Below are 23,480 nucleotides of genomic sequence, written 5' to 3' on the forward strand. Positions count from 1 at the left end.
TCCGAGAGAAGCCACGGATCCATATCCATTTCCAAAAGGCCAAACCCCTTTGTAAGTACGCATCATTTATACAATTTAATCAATTATTTAATGCATAAATTAGCTAAGTCCAACATTCAGATCAAGTCGCTTCTAAAGGAGGTAACTTCCCTTAAAGAAGTGACTAGTTTCGAATCCTTGACTGAATCGGTTTAGACTGGAACCTCAACTCAAGTCCATAAGCTTGAGGAAGAGAATTCCAGCTTAAAAATTCAAATCAAGGATTTGAAAGTTACATTGGAACGGTTTACACTGGGTTCCAAGAATCTTGACTTGATTCTTGGAAAATAGAAAGTCGTATACAATCGATTCGGACTAGGGTTTAAAGCTAAAAAGAAATACCGGTCTTATTTATCGCTTAATAACAGACCAAACAGAAAGATAGTCCAAGCATGGGTACCTAAGTCCAACTTGGTTAATCAAGTTGGACTTAGTCAATATTGGGTTTCTAAAGATCAAGTCCATTACCTTGATAGATCATATCGAGGTTATGATCCAGGGGGAGCCAATAGAAAAACTATCTTAAGAAATAGATAAAATTGATTAATGATTGTTTATTTATTTTCCTTGTATTATGCATGTTTAGACTAGGATAGCTTAAGGACCTAGGCGTAATTTACACTTGTATAGTTAAACCTAGGGGTTTCAAAAGGGAATTAAATATATATTTTCTTTGAAAGGCTCTGTCTAGAAGTGGTGGATGATCTCATATCCAAGAAGACCTAGTGCCTCGCCACAACCTGGGAGCCAATCTTTGAAATGTATATTTAATTAACCAATTGGAAAACCTAAGTTTAACTCAAATGTAAATTAATCCTTAGAAATAATCTAAATCAAAGATAACCATCTCACGAAACTACTTAAGGCTCCCTGATTGATAACTTCGAATCGGGTGAGATGAATCTAGGTTGAACTTAGTCGAATTAACTAACTTAATAATCCAATTAATTAATTTAAAAATCTTTTAAAAATTTGTTTAAAAATCTTTTAAAAATTTATTTAAAAAACTTGTTTAAAAATCTTTTAAAAACTTGTTTAAAAATCTTTTAAAAACTTGTTTAAAAATCTTTTAAAAACCTATTTAAAAATCTTTTAAAACTTTTAAAAACTTGTTTAAAAATATTTTAAAAACTTATTTAAAAATATTTTAAAAACTTATTTAAAAATCTTAAAAACTTGTTTAAAAATCTTTTAAAAACTTGTTTAAAAATCTTTTCAAAACTTATTTAAAAATCTTTTAAAAACTTGTTTAAAAATCTTTTAAAACTTATTTAAAAATCTTTTTAAAACTTATTTAAAAGTCTTTTAAAAACCTATTTAAAAATGTTTTTAAAACTTATTTAAAAATCTTTTAAAAACTTGTTTAAAAATATTTTAAAAACCTATTTAAAAATCTTTTAAAACTTATTTAAAAATCTTTTTAAAACTTAATTAAAAATATTTTAAAACTTATTTAAAAATCTTTTAAAAAAACTTGTTTAAAAATCTTTTAAAACCCTATTTAAAAATCTTTTTAAAACTTATTTAAAAATCTTTTAAAACTTATTTAAAAATCTTTTTAAAACTTATTTAAAATTCTTTTAAAAAAATCTTTAAAAACTTCAGGCGCCTCTCGGAGGCGCCTTCCACACAAGGGAGGCGCCCTCGAGAAAGGCGGGAAAACTCCCGCTGACCCATTTTAAGGCGCCTCGGATCTTCTCCGAGGTGGCTTAAACAACACCTCCAAGGCGCCTTGAAAGACATTGAAGGCGCCTTCAACCGCAAAATTTACAACGAATGGAACTAATTTTGTTCGTCTTCTGCTCGTGATTTCCACGCACCAAACCGACGATTTCTTCCTTCCAAGGCGCCTTCAACCCAAGTTTTCCTCACCTAAATCCAACAATGCCTCTTAGGTATACCCTAATCCATTTTTAATCATTTTATATGTATTTGTTGTGCTTGTTTTACTATTTTATGTGTATATGGGTAAAATTAGGAAACGACGTTGATCCAGCGGTACGGACGCGGGACCCCCTTTTAGGGGAGTCAACGCCACGTGGAGGTCAAAGGTTAGACGACCGACCAGAAAGGGGGGACCGACCGCCCGAACGGAGTTTATGCGGAATCAAAGACAACCCGACGGGGAGTCGGGTCTCCAACGCTCATGGTGAATAGGGTCGCCGGGCCGAGCGAGTATCCCGCTCGGCCGAGGCGTAAAGCAGTAATGCTGTGAACAGTTTCATCCGAGCACACGACCTGGAATCTCCCGAGCGGATCGGTACCTACGTTCGGTCGAACGTGATGGGACTGCCGAGCGGTCGGATGCTCGGCGACGGAACAGAAGAGACAAAAGGACAAGGGAAACATAGATAGACATCTTTTGACAACATGCATGGTCAACGATTAAGTCATACACTGAACCTTACGACAGAAGGTTCTGCCGTCCCATCAGAGAGGTGCTTGGACTGTAGCGGTATGGTGTCAGGCAAGCTCCTCTGACAAGCCCATACTAAGGTATGGTAAGAGGACACGTATTCACCTCGGTATGTGTGCATCAGCCTCCTCATAGCTCTATATAAGGGTCCTCATACTTCGCGGGAGGTACGCAATCTTGGATCTTCGAAGTCACTTCCTTAGTGTCCTCTTGCCTGACTTGAGCGTCGGAGGGTCGTCGCCGGGAACCCCTTCCCGGCCCGACTTCTTTGCAGGTTCACCGGAGCTCCATACGGCCGGTCAGAGAGCCACATCATCGATTCAAATAGCGCCACGTGCCCAGCATCCATCGATTCAGTGTTCGGACAGGATCAGACGCAATGCTGCGTTCACATCGGGCACTATCCCTTCTGCCGATGCTAGATTCCCCATTGAGCAGCATATGCTTAGTTTCATTGAGCATTCATACTCTATGATTAAATGTAGATACTTAAGTAGACCTTTTTTCATTAGTTATTGTTAGACTGTCATTCAGATGATTGCACACTATCACCTAGATAGACTGGTTTACTGCAGTAGTGCGGTAAACCAAGATTTATGTGCCCAGTTTTACAACAACCTTGAGAGGGTTGATGATTTGGTCTATTCCATCAGAGTTGGTGGAAAAGACATCCAATTTACTCCTTTCTTATTACGTACCAGTTTAGAGCTTAGACAGTCAGCATGCCCTTTCCTGTGCTACTCTGGTAGAGATCTGTCATTTGACGAGTCTTTTTGGGGGGGCACTTGGAGTCTCTGACTTCAGGTCGATGTCTCTTAGGGTACAGGACTACATCATGTATAGAGTCCTGACTGCATGCATTCTACTCATCACATCTCGGGATGTCCTGAAGATGCGTCCATCTCATTCTTTCTTTTTATATGCATTATGTCATCATCTAGATATAAACATTGCATTGCATATGTTCTATAACATTATTCATGCAGCTAGTCTAGTCACATCCCGAGTAGTCTACATGCCCTATTGTCATGTGCTGACTTCCATCTTCTCGACGATAGAGGGCATAGATGTGACTCGGGGGGACAATTGTTCCCCTTACACATTATGATGAGTTTGGGCAGCGTCATCTTAGATTAGCGCATATAGATATCACTGCTCAGGGGGTCCTAGCATGGAGAGGTGGGCCTCCGCCAGCCGATCCAGCTGAGGATGAGCCAGTTGCTCCAGCCGAGGGAGGTGGCGTAGCCCCAGATGAGTTCTTTCAGCCACCTGAGGGACGAGAGGAGTTATTTGAGTTCACTCATGATCAGTTATTTGGAGAGCCTCTCGATCCATCCCAGCCTTTGACGTCAGCACAACCTTCCACTTCATTATCCATTGACAATAGACTCGCTCGTCTTGAGCGAACCTCCGCGCTGACACATCAGCTGGTCTTGGACGTGTTCCGTACACTATGGACCAAGGTCACGTCTCTCCAGGAGGAGATTCGTCGAGCGTTGCATATACACGAGCAGCCTCTATCACCTCCACCAGCTGATGACCCTCCGATTTGATACTATGTCATATTTGCATTGTACTTATTATACCTATACTTCATGTATGGAGGACTTATTTTGCTTGTTGTTATGTTTAGGTGATTAGCACTTATTTCTACTTATACTAAGTTCATGAAATTAGTCTGTTGTCTATTTTGGTTTTTAAAATCCTAGGAAAAATGATTTTCAAAATTCCAAACTTTGTTAGTTATTTCAAAAATATGGATTAGCCTAGGATCTTACCCCCTAGAAATCATGTACCCCTAGTTCCAGCCAGAGCATCTCACAAGCACACTAGGATTAATTTGCTTGTGTTTGAAAATTTTTAGAATGGTGTGAGATGCATAGGGTACTGCCTGGACTTAAGAATGCTTATGTCTGTGCATCGACATAAGTCTGGGTGTTAAATACCAAATAACAATAATCAAGGTAAGGTATCCAGACTTAGTCAAATATAACTGGATCACTAACTTAACTTGACTAACCAAGTGAAAATTGTTGCTCTCTAGTTAAATAGCTAGTAGCTAGTGGTTAGACATGTGGCCAAGAAAATTAAGTATTAAGTGATATTTTTACTCATGCTTGGACTTTAGGAATTTGTGTAAAGGAACAATTTTTTTAAAAATGGCCTTAGTTAAAATGTTACAAGTTTTTTTTAAACTAAGTACTTTTCAAAAACATTTTAAAGTATTCTTCAAAAAAAACTTTCAAAATTTGTGACAACTTTTTATTTAGCTAAAAGGTTTACAAGAAAATTAACTCTAAATGGAAAAGTGTTTATCAACTTATGGTTAACCCTTTATTAAAAATCCTTTATTTTTCTAAAAAAAAAATCCCTCTTTAAAAGCTAAGTGCTTATTTAAAATCTCTATTTTTCTTTTTGAAAGATAAGATAAAAATTATTTTTGAAAAGATAAGATTTCTCAAAACTAGTTAAGGTCATCTATCACTTTTTCATTTTTTTTTTCTTTACTCTATTGCTTATTTTGATATATGGTAAAGGGGGGGAGTAGAGGAAAATTCAAAATTCAATTCAAATTCAAAGAAAATTAAAAAATTTAAATTCAAGGGAGCTTTTATTAAGGGGGAGTTTTTATAAACTTCTATTAAGGGGAGCTTTATATCAAATTTATGTTTGTGCTAAATTTATCAAATTTATGCTTATGCTAGAGATGCTTTATAACATTTCTTTATTGTATTTCTTTTCTTAACCTTGAATTTCAGTTGCCATAATAAAAAAGGGAGAGATTGTTGGTGCGGGAAGCATCCGATGATCGAACCTTAGTTTTGATAATGGCAAAGGGATTCAAAGTTAAGGTTATTTGTTATCCGATATGTTAAATGAGTTTGCAGGAAAGCCCTAACTGCGGTTAGGCAGGTGGAAAACCCTAAGGGGGCAACCTTAGGTCCTAGGGGGTGGTAACCCTAGGTGGAAGAAAATCCTAAGGGGCGGTAACCTTAGTCCTAGGGGTTGTTAACCCTAGGTGGTGGGAATCCTATGGGGGAGTAACCTTAGATCCTAGGGAGTGGAAACCCTAGGTGGCGAAAAACCCTAGGGGCTGGTAACCCTAGGTGAAAAGTCCAGTCGATTTGAAGGACCGAACTGGCATCAGGTATACTCTCCTGAGTGGAGTAGGTGAGGATGCGTTCCCCTGAAGAGGGAACAGTGGGTGTTGGTTCGACCTAGGGTTTTCGGTCGGAAATTCGAAGTCAGAACCGAATAGTCCGTGACTGTCAAACTTTTATATTATTATGGTTATTGTGTGTGCTAACTTTGTTTTGCAGGATATGTGGTTGGTTTGTGGACTAATATGTTTTGCAGGGACAAAGGAGCAAGATTAGCCTCGGATGAACAGTACCCAAGGCGCCCTCATGGAACTTGAGGCGCCTCGAGTGCAAGGCAGATGCAGCGCACGCAGTAGGGCGGGAGGCGCCTCAGATGGAGCTGGAGGCACCTCAGACCAGGCTTGGAGGTGCCTTCAAGGGTGATAAAGGCGCCTTCAACCAGATAAGCTACGACCATTTTAGTTCTGATTCATGCAGCTGACTCGACAACCTTAGGGCGCCTCGGACATGTTTGGAGGCGCCTTCAACAGGCTATTTAAGGGGTATTCAAGCAGTAGTCTAATATACAACATTCCAAGCGATCTTCCTTCAACCAACTGCTAACAAGACGACCCAAAAGTGCTGCTACAAGTCCTCGACGACCCGGAACTTCAATTTCGTAATTCTGTTGTCGGTATTATATTTCTTTATTCAGCATATTGTAATTTAAAGTTGTAATCTTTAACGTCATTATAGTTGTTGCCCAACGTAAACGTTCAATGAGCGTGAGCCTTGGAGTAGGAGTCACCCTAGGCTCCAAACCAAGTAAATAACTTGTGTTCGCGATTATTGTTTTTTTTAATTCCGCTGCTTATTACTCGTTCGTTTCCCGAATCTAAAATGTGTGAAAGCCACGAGCGCTATTCACCCCCCCCCCTCTAGCGCATCTCAATCCAACAGATTCGAGAGCTCAATAACATCTAAACGAATCAAGCTCAAACAAATCCTTAAATAAGCTCAAGCTCATAAAAAATAAATCAAGTCAAACTTGAACAATCATTTTAAAAACTTGGTTCATTTTAAGCTTGGCTCGGTTACCTTATCAAACAAGCTTGAATACCTCAAAGCTCGGCTCGGCTTGACTCGTTTACATCCCTAATTATGACCCATTTATGTCGGGTAAATAGTTGCATTTTCTATCTTTCTTGCGATAATGGTTACAATAAAAGAAGTACCATTCGTTGCTTTAATTCTTGACAGCGAGGGTCATTTCAGCTTAGTTTGAAGAAGCAGGAAGCGTGAGCCATCGGAAGTTGGGAGTCGAGAGTAATCGAGAGTTGGGAGTCGGGAGTATGAGAGTAGCTAACAACCAGGAGTAGTCGGTATTGAGTTGCTATTATGGGCGATTAGGAGGGTGGCGAGGCTTCCATTCTATGAGGAAGAATAATCAAAGAGAACGGATTAGAATGACAGTCAGAGAAATCCTCAGTGAGGCTACTCCGACGCTTAAGTCAACATTTGGTAAAGAAGGTTGTTCTGGAAATTAGGATTTGGAATGTTATGTTCACATACCTTTGTTCATGAGAATTGACTACCTTTTATAGGATTAAAACTCTCCTCCACGTTCTTCCCATGTCTTCTCGTTTCCGTTATCATGGCCACGTTCCCAAAATAAATGATCATTATGACCCATTTATGTTGGGTAAATAGCTGTGTTTTCTGCCTTTCTTGCGATAACGGTTACATTAAAAGAATAACTGTTCATTGCTTTAATTCTTGACAGTTGAGGTCGTTTAAGCTTAGTTTGAGAAAGTAGGAAACGTGAGCTGTTAGGAGTCGAGAGTAGCTAGAAGCTGGGAGTTGAAAGTCGAGGAGTAACCGAGAGTCGCGAGTATGGGAGTAGTTGGGAGCCGGGAGTAACTAAGAGTCAGCCCTCATTAACTATACTTAACATCTTAGCTTAATTATTGATCTTCTTGACTACGTAACCCTTGTAAAATGTCTCAGTATCATCAAGGATAATTTTTAAAATTTTTAAAATACTTTCTAATGCTAACAACCCAGATCTTCTGGTCCATTTTTTATGGATCAGAAAAGAAGTCATTTGTATATATTAGTGGGGAGTCATGATCCCTACCTATTAAAAATGGATCAGAAAAAAAGTCACTTGTATGTATTAGTGGGGAGTCATGATCTCTATCTATAAAATAGACAGGGATCATGACTCCCTACTAATATACGTAAGTGGTCCTCTCTAAATCCGGAAAAACGAATTTGAGGATCTGCCCTCTAATGCTAATAGATCTTTTTTTTAAAATATATTTGATTTTATTATTAAAATGTTTCATCGGACAGGTTTAATATTAGTCAAACTATTAGATAGCTAATAAATATTGGAGGTATTTGTAAATTTTAGAAAATAGACTAAAACCTCGGTTTTATCACAACATTTATTAATGGAAAATAAATAATTGGTTGCTTCGCTGACTCAGCCATAGAAGGACCACCAAGCCCATTTTCGTCCTTTTGTTACTTTTCAGACTGCCGCGATATAAAATAGCCACCACCGAGACGGCGACACATCACCTGCGTTCTCCTCATTGGAGACTGAGGGCGTTAGGTCAAGTCTCGCTGTCCCGCGTTGCCGTCGAGATCGGGCGAGGAAGGAGGGAGCAGAGAAGAGGAGACGCGAGGAGATGAGAGGAGAGGAGAGGGAGATGGCGGAGGAGAAGGAGTCCACGTCGATTCCGCTAAGCCAGGCGGTGGATCCCGAAAACCCCGCCAAAGCGCCCCCAGCTACGCCGAGTTCCTCCACTCGGAAGGTGCGTGCACCTCGGATAATTATCGTGTTTGTCTTGTATGCTTATCAGTGGGACTGCGTTTTGGAGTCCCTATACCGGAAATTTCGCTTTTTCCTTTTTCTGTTGCCTTTAAACTTTGAAATGGAGGATCAGGGTTCTAGATTTATAAGAAATGTGGACAAGTTCAGATCGGGAGGGTGCTTGGTTGGATAAGTTTTATCGAGTTTGGTGAAATGCATTCGTATCATAGTGATGCTGTGACTTCTTGCTAAGGGACACTGGGACACTAACATTAAAAGTGATACGCCGACTTTTTAGTATGGAAAACAAACATGAAATTAGGAAGATAGAGAACGTATGACAATGGTGAAAATCTATGGAAGTCATGGATACCATGTTGATGCAGATGTCAGTACTTTAATTTACTGGTTGATATGGAAATCAATAAATTACTGACTGGTTGGGGTAGGCAACCGCATAGGCAGCCAATTTATAACTATGATGCTGTTTCAGGATACAGAAAACAAAGTCTTGGGTGAATTCAATTTGTGTTCTCCAGGATAATATGCACCTCACAATTTACCATGCTGTTCCCATCTAAAAGTGGCATTCAATTCTGTAGGAGAATTGTACAAACCTCCCTCTATACCAGTAAACGGGCTCTCGTTTATGCATACAGAAATTTGCTATAAAATGATGGTGATTTTTGAATCATTATGTTTTTTAATAAGTATTCTAATTACTTCAGCAATGGAATGACACCCATTTACTCCACAATTCAAGGAAACTCACTCCAAAAGAACAACAATTTCCAGCTTTTTCTACTGGCTAATTTTTTTCTTGTGTTACTAAAAATACGGAGCTTGTATCAAGTTGTGTTGTGCATTTTACAAAGAATATGAATCTTTGAATCATATGAACAATAGAATGTACTAGATGATGTCCGGAAGTTTTTTATTCTCTCTTATAACTGGTATTATAAGTCCATTATGCTTGCTTTGTATCTTGATGGTCTTTCTTATTTTTCGGTCATATACAAACATTTCCTGATAATCAATAGTCCTAAATGATTGGGAATATTTTTCTTCTGTATCTCTTATTCTGACTTGTCTTCAATATTACATGTGGATTTTTTACATTTCAGCTTGCAATTGGTTAGCACATGAATATTTTTCAAAATTATATTTTGCATACTCTCATTTCTGTTGAGAGAATGTGATTTCCTCCATAACATCTAGTCTGATTCCTTTGCGCCACCCTTCACAGGCTTGTTTTGCCGTTCTCCAGAGTTGGGTGTCAAAAAAGTTCGTGACTGGATGGTACAGCTTCTCGTGTTTATTCCTATGCTTTGATGTTATTGATTTTTTATTCTAACCCTTTTTTTTTTCTAATTTCTTCTAGCGTAGTTCTCTTTCCTGTTGCAATCACCTTTTACATTACATGGTGGTTTATTCAGTTCTTTGATGGTTTCTTCAGTCCACTGTATAACAAGCTTGGGGTAGACATCTTTGGTGAGTTATTTCTTGCTTTCCTATTTTGATTTTTGTTTCCTTTCATTAGTTGAAATTTTTTTCTTTGGTAAGTTTGACTGCATTCTCCAACAGTCACAATAGATTTGACTGTTTTCGTAGAATAATTCAATTGATGATCTCTTACAAAAAATGTAATCGAAAATCATAGTTTAAAAGAAAACGTAACTTTGAATGTGATAAGCTGTTTGTAGGATCGATACGTGCTAAGGGGGGGGGTCAATAGCCCCCGTGGCTTTCACGTTCATTTTTTGCAAATCACAGAGTAAGTCACAGCGGAAAGTAAAGAGCACAGAACAAGAACACCAAGGATTTTACTTGGTTCGGAGTCTGTGACAACTCCTACTCCAAGGCCCGTGATCGTTGATCGCTTTCGTTGGACAATCACTATAAGCTCGAGAAATCTTTACATAGATAGCAATTACAAGTATTGAAATTAACAACAAAGTTTACTGACAACAAAGGATTAGCAGTTGTTCGTCGATTGTCGGAGGAACGTTTGGACGTCATCAAATCGTCTCGAAGCAGCGCACAAGAGAGTAGAAGTTGTTCAGTTTTGGTGTTTCGAAGTGCTGGTCGAAGCTCCTTTTTATAGTAGAGTCGAGTCTGATCCAGATCCACTGATCTCGGGATCAGGTTTGACTTGAAGTTTATCGGTCGATTGATCCAGCTGTTTGGTCGACCGAATATGCTGAACCTGCCCGATTTTCTGTCTAGATGCTACCGCTTCGGATGAGTCTTCGTTCAGTCTACCGATCTCGCCGTTTGGTCGATCGATCCTACTTTCCTCGTTGGCTTATCTGGTCCGATCAACCCGGTCCAATTGAGTCAGCATCTATCCACCGTTCGATCGACTGAACCCGAGGTTCGATCGACTGAACCCGAGGTTCGATCGACCGATCCCTTGGTTGAAACTTAGTCGAAAGTTGATCTGATCTCCGAGGTTCGGTCGACCGATCAAGGCTACAAACTTCAACCAAATAGAGTTAGAGAAATAGGCAAATAGTATAAAATGTAACTTTGACAATCTCTAGACTATTCGGTTCTAACTTTTGGATGTCCCAGAAATCTTAGGTCGAACCGACGCCTACTATTCCCTCGTTGGGGAACGCGTCCTCATCTATTTCTCTAAGGAGAAATTATCTTTTGCTAGACCGATCCTCTAGATCGTATGGACTTTTGCTTAGTGTCTGAGACTCCAGGACTTTATGCTAAACGTCCGCTCCACGACCCGTCCAGACTTCCAACTAGTGTCCGCGACCCTAGAATTTTCACCTGGAGTCCTCGACTCTAGGATTTCGTCCAAACTCTTCGACCCGCCATGACTTCGCTCAGTCCCCGAGACCAAAACTTCGTTGCCTAATCGCAACTAGGACTTTCCATAACATAGGGTTACCACCCCCTACGACCTAGGGTTATCTTCCCCAGGGATTTTCACCTGCCTAGAATCCACTAGGACTTTTGCCTAAGAACACTTAGGACTTTCCTGCAAGCTCAGTCACACTTGTTAGATCACAAGACATCTTAACTTTTGAACCCTTTGTCATAATCAAAACTTAGGTTCGATCGTCTGGTGCTCCCTACACCAACAATCTCCCCCTTTTTTATTATGACAATTTGATTCAAAAGTTAAGTAAAACATATAAAAAAAAATTCAACATATAGCAAAAGTTAAGAGATTCATTTATAAAGAAAAAAAGAATTAACATATAAAAATTCAACATATAAAAAGTTAAGTAAAAGGGCAGCCCGGTGCACGAAGCTCCCGCCATGCGGGGTCCCGGGGAAGGATCCGTACGCAGTCTTACCCTGCTTTTTGCAAGAGGCTGTTTCCGGGATTCGAACCCGTGACCTTTTGTCACATGGCAACAACTTTACCGTTGCGCCAAGGCTCCCCTTCATAAAAAGTTAAGTAAAACATATAAAAAAAATCCAACATACAGTAAAAGTTAAGAGATTCATTTATAAAGAAAAAGAGTTAATTTCTTTGCTCCCCCTTAATCCCGTAACTTATCTCCTCCTTAACTTTTGAATATTCTCTCTCCCTTTGACATATCAAAAACAATTAGGGAGGAAAAAACACTTAATTTCAAAATATAATATTTTAGTTTTTCAAGTACTTTGAAAAATACTTTGGAACAAAACTTTTCTTTTTGAGATGGTAGAATTTTTGGTTTGAAAAACTTTGAAAAGGAGAGTGAAAGAAAAAATAATTCAAATAGGGAGTTTAACATAACTAAAAACTTGTAGAAAAAGTTTTTGAACAATATTTATATATTTAGAAGGAACTTGGTTAAAAATATAGTTTTTGAAATTTAGTTTTTCAAAAATTTACAGCTTTTAAATTAACAAGAAACTTAGCCTTTTTGTAAAGCCTTGAGAGAATTTTTAAAGGATTTCTCAAGGTTTTGAGAAAGAACTTAGCTTTTTCATTAATAAAAAAACTTAGCTAAATTCCTAGATTTAGAAAAACTTTGTCAAGTACTTAGCCTTTTGAAAAAAAAATAAAAAAAGCTTAGTTAAAAACATTTTTTCAAAAACTTAATTTTCCATGTAAAAATATTTAAACTTGTTTTTTCAAAATTATTTAAGATTATTTTTTAAAAATAATTAAACTTTCAAAAATAGTTAAACAAAAAAAAAACTTAACTTCCTTTTGAAAAATACTCTAACTTAACTCCCTTTTTCTCCCCCTTGATTAATGCCCTCCCAAAAATTAGGTAATTTATTTAAGTTTGGGAATCCTAGAGTTTAAGCATAAAAAAATTAAGAACATATTTAAAATAATCATTTATTTTCCTGATTTTCCATCTCATCCTTTCTAAATTGTCAAACATGTTAAGCTTCTGAATTTATGTGAGATGGAGTTAGGTTAATTTTGAATTTTGAAAATTATTAAGTATGAATTTGAAACTTTCAAAATAAACAGTATTTTAAGTTTGAGTTTTAAAATACTTAAGTTTGAATTTTTTTTTAATATTTATGTTTGAATAATTAAATTTTGAAACTTTTAATTAATATTTAAAAATAATTAAGATTTTAAAAATTAAATAACATTTGAAAATCAATAAGATTTTAAAATTAATTATGATTTGAAATTAATTTCTGATATGAAAATAATTAAGTTTGATAATTAAATTTGAAGAATAATTGAATTTGAAGATTAATAAAATTTTAGAATTAATTAAAGTTTTGAAATTCATTAAGGTTTTGTAATTAATTAACATTTGAAATTAATTAAGATTTTAAAATTAATTTTGAATTTGATTGGTTTGAATTAGGTTAGACTAATTCTCAATTTAAACCTAAATCCATCTCACCCTTTCTAGATTGCCAATTAGGAACCTTATGGATTTTGTCAAATGGTTAATTTAATTTTTAATTTAAATTCAAATATAAGGATTGATTTACATTTGAGTTAGATTAAGATTTAATAATTAGTCAATTATACATCCATTTCAATAATTGACTTCCAGGCTGTGGCGAGGTACTAGGCCTTCTTGGGTATTGGAGCAATAACCACTTCTAGACAAAGCCTTTTAAAGAAATTAAATGTTTAATTTTCTTTCTGAAAATTCTAGGTCTAACTAATCAAGTGTTGATCAAGTCTGAGTCATTATCTATCCTAGTCTAACCATATATAAAGAAATTATTAAAGCAAATATCAAGCAAGTCTATTTATTAATGAAGATGGTCTTTCTATTGGCTCCCCCTGGATCATAGCCTCGATAGAGTCTATCAAGTTAGTGGATTTAATCCTTGGGGATTCAATATTAATCAAGTTCAATTTGATTAATCAAGTTAGACTTGGGGACCTATGCTTGAACTACTCTTCTATTTGTTTGATTAATGAGAGACAAATAAGATTAAATTTGTGTTTAGCCTTATACCAATATCCGGATCGATTGTATACGGTTCTTTATTTTCCAAGAATCATATCAAGATTCTTGGAACTTAAGGTGAACCGTGCCAATATATCTTTCAGTTCCTTGACTTGACTTTTTAGACAGGAATTTTCTTCCTCCAGTTGTTGGACTTGAATTGAAGTTCCAGTCCGAATAGATTCAGTTAAGGAGCTTCGATTAGTCACTTCCTTAAGGGTTGTTACCTCTTTTGGAGTGAATTGACTCGAACGTTGGATTTGGCTAGCTTGCACATAAGATAATTTACTAGGTTATGTAACTTATTTACTTGAGAAGAACTTACAGCGTGGTTAGGCCATTTGAAAACGGATACGGATCCGTAGCTTCTCACGGACTCGATTTCCGATTCGCTCTCGGTTTCGGACTCAGACTCGGTTTCGGCAACGTACGCTTGTACTGGTAGAGCAAGAAAGTTTGCTTGCTCGTGACCTTCGTCGAAGTCTTCCGAGGATTCGGATCATGTTGCTTTCAAAGCCTTCTTCCTTCTTTGCTTCTGGTTTGGACATTCCGACTCGTAGTGTCCCTTCTTGTTGTAGCCATAGTAGATAACTTCGGACTTGGCCTTCGTGTCCGATTGAGTCACCTTCTTCTTCTTAAGTACTTTCCGAACTATTTTGACTAGTTGGTGGTGATTTCATCTTCATCTTTGGAATCCAATTCGTCTTCGGATTCAGGTTTGGTTCGGTACTTAAGCTTCAACTTCTTGTTTACAAGTTTCCCTGCAAGTAGCGCAATACCTTTTTCGGCCTTAGTAGTATTAATTTGTTCATGAAGTTCATATTCAGAAAATAATTTATCTAATCTAATTATGGAAAGGTCCTTAGATGTCTTGTAAGCATCTACCATTGATGCCCACAGTGCATTCCTAGGAAAGGTGTTTAACGTGTACCTAATGATGTCGTGGTTTTCCACTTTCTATCCGATTGCGTGGAAACCGTTGAGAAGGTCTTGGTGATGTCGTAGTTGACTCGCCGATTCACCATCCTATATTTTTATATTATATAATTTATTTAAATTAGATCTCTTTTGCTTGCCTTAGTGTCGTCGGTGCCCTCATACAGTTCGATTAGCTTTTCCCATAACTCCTTGAGGCTATTGAAGGGGCTTATCCGATTTAGCTCCTCTTTAGTTAAGCCATATTGAAGTGTACATGTCGCTTTTACATCCATCTCGATCTTCCTCTTTGTTGGTGCATCCCACTTGTCGCAAGGGATGAGCACTCCATCTTCTGTGGGAAATGTGAATTCGGTTTGGATTATGATCCACATTTCCACTTGGGTCTTGAGATGGTACTCCATCCGGCTTTTCCAGTATTCGAAGTCTTCGCCGGAGAATAGTGGTGGTCGGGCAGTGTTGTAGTCTTCTGGATGGGCCATTTAGAAAAAGACGCTTGTAAACGATAAATCTTTTTCCAAAACTTAGTCTTGGATTAGTAGTGTGATAGGAAAATAAGATAATAAATCGACTCGAATGGTATTGCACCAATTTCAAGAAAAAATTTGACGAATCGACAAATTTGTTAGGAGAGGTTATTGGACCAATCCTGACTTATAGCAAAAATTTGAAAATAGAAAAAAGGCATAAGAATTTATTTTAAAAAATGGACAAAAAGCGACAAAAAATGCTCGAACAGTAGTTGTACCAATTCAGAGCGGCTCCGCTCTGATACCAATTGTAGAATCGATGCGTGCTAAGGGGGAAGAATAGCGCTCGTGGCTTTCACGTTTGCTTTTCGCAAATCACAAAGTAAGATGCAGCGGAAAGTAAACAGCACAGAACAAGGACACCAAGGATTTTACTTGGTTTGGAGCATGTGACGACTCCTATTCCAAGACCTGCGATCGTTGATTATTTTCGTTCGGTAATCACTATAAGCTTGAGAAATCTTTACAGAGATAGCAATTATAATTATTGAAATTAACAACAAAGTTTACCGACAATAAAGGATTAGCAGTTGTTCGTCGATTGTCGGAGCAGCGTTTGAACGTTGTCGAATCGTCTCGGAGCAGCGCACAAGAGAGTAGAAGTTGTTCAGTTTCGGTGTTTCGAAGTATTGGTCGAGACTCTTTTTTATGGTAGAGTCGAGTCTGATCCAAATCCATTGATCTCGAGATTAGGTTTGACTCGAAGTTTATCGGTCAGATCAATCCATTGATCTCGAGATTAGGTTTGACTCAAAGTTTATCGATCGGCTGATCCAGCTGTTTAGTCGATCGAACTTGCTGAACCTGTCCGGCTTTCCGTCCAGATGCTATCGCTTCGGATGAGTCTTCGTTCGATCGACCGATCCTGCCATTCGGTCGACCGATCCTGCCATTCGGTCGACCGATCCCGCCGTTCGATCGATCGATCCCGCCATTCGATCGACCGATCCTGTTTTCCTTGCTGGCTTATCTGGTCCGATCAACCTGGTCCGATTGAGTCAGCACCTATCCACCGTTCGGTCGATTGAATCCGAGGTTCAGTCTACTGATCCCTTGGTTCGGTCTATCGATCCCTTAGTCAAAACTTAGTCAAAAGCTGATATGATCTCCGGGGTTCGGTCGACCGATCCGGAGTTCGGTCGACCGATCCGGAGGTTCGGTGGACCGATCAAGGTCGTAAATTTTAATATGTAAAATGTTAGTTTCTTGCAAAACTGAGTTAGATAAATAGACAAATAGTATAAAATGTAACTCTGCGAGTCTCCAAACTATTCGGTTCTGACTTTCGGATTTCCCAAAAATCCTATGTCGAACCGACGTCTACTACCCTAGGTCGAACCGACGCCTATTATCCTAGGTCGAATCGACGCTTACTGTTCCCTCTTCGGAGAACACATCCTCACCTACTCCTCTCAGGAGAAATTATCTTTTGTCAGACCGGTCCTCCAGACCGTCTAGACTTTTGTTTAGCGTCCAAGACTCCAGGATTTCATGCTGAACGCCCGCTCCACGACCTGTCCAAATTTCCACCTGGGGTACCCTCAGGATTTTCACTTAGAGTCATCAACTCTAGGATTTCGTCCAAAATTTTCGACCCGCCAAGACTTCGCCCAACCCCCCAGACTAGAACTTCGCTGTCTAATCGCAGCTAGGACTTTCCACAACATAGGGTTACCACCCTCTAGAACCTAGGGTTACCTCCCTCTAGGATTTTCCACATGCCTAGAATCCACTAGGACTTTTGCCTAAGAACACTTAGGACTTTCCTACAAGCTCAATTATACTTGTTAGATCACAAAACATTTTAACTTTTGAACTCTTTGTCATAATTAAGAGAACAAAAGCATTGATGGCGCTATTGGTTGTATGTTATTCGACTGGCATTTAGCTGGTATTAACTAGATATAACATGTATTTTGACAGCTCATTATGATCAACGTCATGTTCTAAATTACTTTCCGGAAGGACAACTTTAATAGTAAATTAGTTTATTTCACCTGTGCCACATATATTTTCTTCAGTCCTTAACCCATTTAATTTGCTTGCTGTAAATTCTTTTTTGTCAAAAAAAGGAGTTTGGTTTATTAGTAGCATAAGTTTGTTTCCTACTCGAATCTGCAGGCCTTGGATTCTTGACATCTTTGCTATTCATATTCTCGATTGGAATTTTTGCCTCATCATGGCTGGGAGCAACTGTTGTCTGGTTGGGAGAGTGGTTTATCAAAAGAATGCCCTTTGTACGTCACATTTACTCGGCATCAAAGCAAATTAGCACCGCAATTTCTCCAGGTATTGAATTTGTTTGAACATAAAAGTCCATTTTTTTCAGTTTCCACAAGGCTGTATTTGGATGGAGTACTAAGAAAGGACAGTGAGGGAGAGGCTAAAGAAGCTTATCCTATTTGGCAACTATTATGCAGATCAAAACACCACCGCTTTTAAAGAGGTTGCAATTATTCGCCATCCCCGTGTTGGGGAGTATGCTTTTGGTTTCATCACATCATCCGTAGTTCTTCAGGTATTTTAATCTCAGTTGCACTATTGCCTACTTTGGTAGTAAATTGGTTAGCTCGATATTGTAATTTGATGATTGATCGACGTTGCAGAATGACAAAGGTGATGAAGAGTTGTGCAGTGTTTATGTGCCTACCAACCATCTATATATTGGAGATATATTCTTGGTCAACTCGGAAGAAATCATCAGACCCAACCTCTCTGTCCGAGAAGGCATAGGTCAGTCTCTAAAACCAGTTTACATCCTTCGGTTTCTTCATTCTTTTAGAAATGTCAACACGCGATCATAGATGAGAAAACTAACACGTTCAATTATTAGATCAACCACTTAAGCCCAAGATAATATTGATTAACTCATCTAGCGTAAGTTATATGGTGTGTTTTTGGATGGTGTAGAGATTATTGTTTCCGGTGGTATGACAATGCCGCAGACAATTGCTCCTTTAGAAACGCCTCCCCGCAAAAACCATCAAAGCATCAGATTGAACAGAATACCAAGTTAATGTAGGTCAAGTGCATGTCAAGCCATTCGGCTGCTGGTTAATCATACCAAGCCTTTATAATGCTTGGCTTAATGGTTGAGCCAATGCTACAGAAGAATTGGTTTATGGTGCCACGGGAGCATCTCGATGAACTTAGCCTGCATTTTGTATAATGAGACCGCATTGGCCACGTTTGATTCAACACTACTTATTCTATTATTCAATTATCCTTCACCACCCAATCTGTTGTTCGTTTGATATTCTCGCCTAGTACAATTTCTATAAACTCTTGCTTCTTAATTATTCCGTGTTTAGTAAGATGAATCGAATTTGAACATGAATATCTAAATTTAATCCGGATGTAAGGGTAAGAGGCTTCTCTAAGCGGATTATTGTGACCGAAATGTGCTTCGTCGATGAAGAATTTCTGTGCTGGTTCTCAAATCGGATCCCAATTGAGACCCGAACCTGGATTTGTTGACCTAGTGCGTGCGTTAAAATTTAGGACGGTGTTTAATTTTCACATTGAACTAATTTTAGTAACAGTGGAGTGTGAACCCATTCGAAAAAAATAATAATAAATCACAGAGTAAAATTATCCTAAATTATAGTTTATCAGACAATATCTAAAGCTTAAATTTTCACACGGAGACAGTAAGAATATATGATCGACTTATAATAAAAACATACAATCACACAAATCACTCCATTAACACAAACAAGAAGAAGCTAGAAACAACTAAAATGGAGGTGGTCATACACAAGTTAATGAAAAGCGGAATCCACAACTCTGAAGACTCACGAACTTAAACATGGCTCTTTACCGAAGAAGTAGCCAGTGAGATCGTCGTAGTACTTGGACCATAGCATAATTCCTCCATACTTCTTGGAGCCTTTAATCTTAGGCAACACCTGCGATGTCAGATTGCTGGCCGGAATGAACCCGCTTCCAGCCGCCTCAGGGGCAGCTGGAAGGCCTAGGAAAACCTTGGTCACGGGAACCGAGGCCCATTTCTTCCATGCAACAGCGAGATTGCTGCTGTCTCCGGAGCTGTATTGGCACGGTGGATTGTTGTAGAATTGATCCCAAATGAAGTCAAAGAGACCGGTTTTGAGGGCATCGCCGAGCCATAAGTCAGGGAAGGGACATTGAGGGGCGACGCTCAGGTAGACCCACTTCTCATGCTTGCTATAGTTCTTGAGATATCTACTAATATAGAATTTCTATGATAAAATAAAGGATCATAAACATTGACAAAGTAAAAAAAATTGAACTTTCATGAGAGATTTGATTTGATACCTGGCGAGGAGATCCCAGTACTGGCTGCCGCTGCCGTTGATGTCGAAGTCGACGCCGTTCAATGCCACCTCTCCGAGCGGGCAGGAGGAGCCGCTGAGGAAGTTGTTCCAGATGTAGGAGGCGACTTCCCTGGCTTCGTTGGCTGAGGAAAGGCCATAGCTTCCGGGACCACCGCCGATGGAGAGCAGCACCTTGATGCCGAGGCTATGGCACTTGAAAATGTCAGCGCTGAGACTGGTGCATCCGTCGGAGGATGGGTCGCAATGGCCAGCGAGGTTGAGAATGGGTGTCTGGCTGTTGTCGAAGGAGGAGAGGAAGGCAACGTTAATGAAGCGATAGATGCCGGAGGCGCAGGTGGCAGCGAGGGTGCCCTCATTGCGGTTCTGGGCCCAGTAGATGGCGATGCTGCCGGTGAGAGACCTCGAGAGGGATGTGAAGAAGACAAAGAAGCAGAGAGGAAGAAGAGGTGTGTTGCCATAGGGATTAATGGAGTGTGTGTTGCTGTGTTGAATTGGAGGTGTATGCATATATACAGGGATTGAGATCGAGACTGGCTGATGCCGTGGCGAGGAGAATGAATACCATGAGAGATCGGAGGTTCAACGGTGACGCTGATTCCTGCATTAAATCTTGTTTTATTTACTATTATTGTTAGACAAGATAAAGATGTAACAAATTCAAAGGACAAAATTGCAGCTCTAAAACTAGGAGACGATTCAAAAAAGCAATAAACCTTCATATGAATACATGAAGCCATATGAAAGACAACATGGTACAGGAGAAAAAAAAATGTGATTGATGGCTTAATCTATTGCAATGATCAAGAAGCCAACTGAAATAGACATGAGGAAAACAGGATAAAGAGCCAAAGCTTTTCTTCTCGGATTAACAGCAGCGCTCATGAAGGGATATGCTGCCCATGAGCTCCATGCCAAAGTTACTGAGACGACAATCATTTTGATCATGACATTGTTTTTCAGCAAGCAAATTAGCGCTCCGATGTCTAGAGGAAAGAGACAGTAGCCGAGAAGACTCAAACTTTGAAAGAAAATGATTTGTCCTCCCTGTTAATAAACATGAAACAGATTTGTAAAGGGTCGTAAAGCTTATGCCAAAATGAGGTGGATGCGATACATGAGATGCTTACCGGAAGCAAAACATTCAGTGTCAATATTACAGCACCAGCGGCAAGGACAGCAAATGCGATGGCAAAGACTTCAGACTATGACAACCGGAAAACCAAAAGTAAGTGCCTGGGAAAACCGGCCTGTTATGAATTACTATTAAATCGATATATAGGACCTGGAACCATTATCAACCTTAAAATTAAGAAGTCTACTTGACAATTTCAACTTGATTAGATAACATTTCATTGACATGGCTATTGACTTATGAAGTTGGATTTCCTTCTCAATCCCCATCAAATAACTCTCTGAGAGGCTTATCTTCCTTAAACTCGAAACAGATTGTAGATGCCATGTCTTCACAATTTATGACAATCAAATTCTTTACCAGGAGAAATGTTTGACAAGAATCAAATATCTCAAAGATGAAATTTATTGACTTTAGAAGAATAGGCACCTTACTCTGTAATCTTTAACACCAAAGTTGAGCTAGGATAACTAATATTTCTCTCACTTTCAAAGATAAAGAAATGTTATAGGTAATAAAGGAATTTCTCCTAATGAGAATGCATACAACTTGCTTGGTTATTTATGTAAACACAACACTTGATACAAAAAATGGAATTGTTATGGTCTTTCTTACATTTTGGTGTTGCTGGTTTCCTGCTCTGTTGATAGTGATGGGTCAAGCAAATCCTAGCATGCTCGATCTAATAGTCAGCTGCAGCAAGTAGTTTATGGAAGTTATTGTTGCCTATTTGTCAGTATGGATCAAACATAGGAAAAAATTGTAATCACTTATAGTGATTTCTTGATGAAATCGAAGAACCGTCGGACGTCGTTGCTGTCGGAAACACGATCACGGATAATCAGAAAGTGCTTCAAGGTTCACGAGTCAAATCTCCAGCCTCTAGGACGTTCTTCTTTGCTCGACCAACACTGATCACCGTCGCCTCTCCCCTCATCCTCCGATTGTTCTTGGACGCCATCATAAATAGCAAGCAAAATATCGGTTACCAACCGATGCTTTGATGGCTGACTTTCAATGGAGGAAGATGAAGGTGAATGGGCACCCAACTGATGCAATGTCTAACATCTCCCACTCATCCAAGTCAATTCATAATGTTATATGATCACATAGATCATGTTAGTCACATAGACTACGAGGTGATCATATCATAATGTCAAAGCCAAACATTAATTGGTCACATAAATCAAATAAGTCACATAGACTATTTGACGATTAAATCACGAAAACCAGAGCAAAATTAATTAGTCACAAAGACCAAATAAGTAACATAGACTTTATGATGATCAAGTCACGAAAACCAAAGCATTAATTAGTCACAAAGACCATATAAGAACATCCATTCCATACATTAGAGAAAATTATTCGTGTGACAGCAAACATACTAAGCATTTATTGCTAAGAAGATTGTTACACCTTACATAGCTGCTCTTTAGAATGAATCAGAGACATCGATGACTTGCCTTTACCTCAGATTAAATTATTTATATCATTATGAACATCTCTAATCTCTTATATTGACTATATGTCAAGAGCGTATTCAACATCTCCAATTAAACAAATTATTCACAATTACATTTTATGTATTGAACTAAAAATGTAACTGGTACCAATGAATAAATGTCACAGATGTAAATTAATCTTAATCTTCCTTTTTAACTAGAATTTATTGCTTTTAATCAGTCGTTTTCCTAATTATGCTCTATAGACCGAATCATTCATAGCCAATAGGAAACATGCTAAAATAGCAGACACTTATCAGAACTTCAAGTAGATAGTTAAATAGTCACTTAGGGTAAATTTGAGATTAACTTATAATCTCAAAGGTCTCACACAGTAAAGAAGCAGGGATCCATTCTCTTACTACCCTTCTTGTCGTCATAGTACATGTGGTATGAATCACATGCTACGATGTTATTCTCTTTACTAAAAAGAGCACATGTTTTTCCTAAAGTTTAACATCGTACAGATTTTGATCTAGACATACCTAATGTCTAATCCTGAATTCAACATATGAATTCCAATCTGACTTTAAGCAGATTCAGTAAATGGTGGGTGCATTTACTCCAATCATTACATAAATGATCTCATCTTGACATAATTATCAAGGAGACTTTAACTTATGGGTATGTCTCTATTCATAGCTACATAAGTTGTCCTATAAGCAACGGTCTTACTTCTATTCATACTTAACAAATAGAGATGATTGTCCATGTGAGTGGACTAATCTCAATCTGTCAACTTGCTTATCGAGACTTTTATTCGAATGTAACAAAGACATATACACTAAATAGATCATAACATTTTTCATTTATCAAAATGTCTTTACAATAAGTTACATTTTTCGAAGTCCCAAAGACTTCACATGTCCATGAAATGACTCTTTAGTCAATAGTTTAGTAAAAAACTCAACAAACATATTTCGTGTAGGGATGTACTCAAGAATTACCTTTTTCTTGTCAACAATATCCTTTACAAAATTAGACTTAATTTTTATATGCTTGTATTTGCTGTGATATTTGGGATCCATGGAAAAAGCTATTGCAGCTTGACTGTCACAGTACACTGTAACAGGACTCCCACTGTCCTCAGCAATCTTCAGATGCTTCAGGAACCTTCTTAGCTAGACAGCCTATTGCACAGCCGTTGCACAAGCCACATACTCAACTTCCATTGTCGACAAGGCTACACAAGTCTGCTTCTTATTGTTCCATGAGATGGTGCCGTCATTCAGCAAGAAGACATAGCCAGATGTGGATTTTCTGTCATCAAGGTCCCCTGCCCAATCTGTATCTGTGTAGCCACTTAGACTCATATCTG

The 23,480-nt window shown here is 38.4% G+C and overlaps 2 protein-coding genes across 2 annotated transcripts; one reads left to right on the forward strand and one right to left on the reverse strand.

Annotated features, from left to right (window-relative positions):
• Positions 1–8,106: 8,106 nt before the first annotated feature.
• Positions 8,107–18,545, forward strand: LOC121992213 (protein LIKE COV 2-like). Its single transcript, XM_042546424.1, has 7 exons — positions 8,107–8,357; positions 9,603–9,655; positions 9,738–9,847; positions 17,334–17,501; positions 17,633–17,730; positions 17,819–17,945; positions 18,123–18,545. The coding sequence occupies exons 1-7, from the start codon at positions 8,232–8,234 to the stop codon at positions 18,227–18,229; spliced, it is 789 nt and encodes a 262-aa protein (XP_042402358.1). The 5' UTR covers positions 8,107–8,231; the 3' UTR covers positions 18,230–18,545.
• Positions 18,546–19,288: 743 nt separating this feature from the next.
• Positions 19,289–20,808, reverse strand: LOC121992214 (acidic endochitinase-like). The gene has a single exon (XM_042546425.1). The coding sequence runs from the start codon at positions 20,033–20,035 to the stop codon at positions 19,451–19,453; it is 585 nt and encodes a 194-aa protein (XP_042402359.1). The 5' UTR covers positions 20,036–20,808; the 3' UTR covers positions 19,289–19,450.
• Positions 20,809–23,480: the final 2,672 nt, after the last annotated feature.

Source organism: Zingiber officinale, chromosome 6B (genome assembly GCF_018446385.1).
Source record: "Zingiber officinale cultivar Zhangliang chromosome 6B, Zo_v1.1, whole genome shotgun sequence".
Lineage (NCBI taxonomy): Eukaryota > Viridiplantae > Streptophyta > Magnoliopsida > Zingiberales > Zingiberaceae > Zingiber > Zingiber officinale.

Coding starts and splice junctions, on each gene's coding strand:
- LOC121992214 (XM_042546425.1), bottom strand. CDS start 20,035: ATGCATACACCTCCAATTCAACACAGCAACACACACTCCATTAATCCC.
- LOC121992213 (XM_042546424.1), top strand. CDS start 8,232: ATGAGAGGAGAGGAGAGGGAGATGGCGGAGGAGAAGGAGTCCACGTCG. Junction 9,656..9,737: donor AAAAAGTTCGTGACTGGATG/GTACAGCTTCTC, acceptor AATTTCTTCTAG/CGTAGTTCTCTTTCCTGTTG. Junction 9,848..17,333: donor GCTTGGGGTAGACATCTTTG/GTGAGTTATTTC, acceptor TCGAATCTGCAG/GCCTTGGATTCTTGACATCT.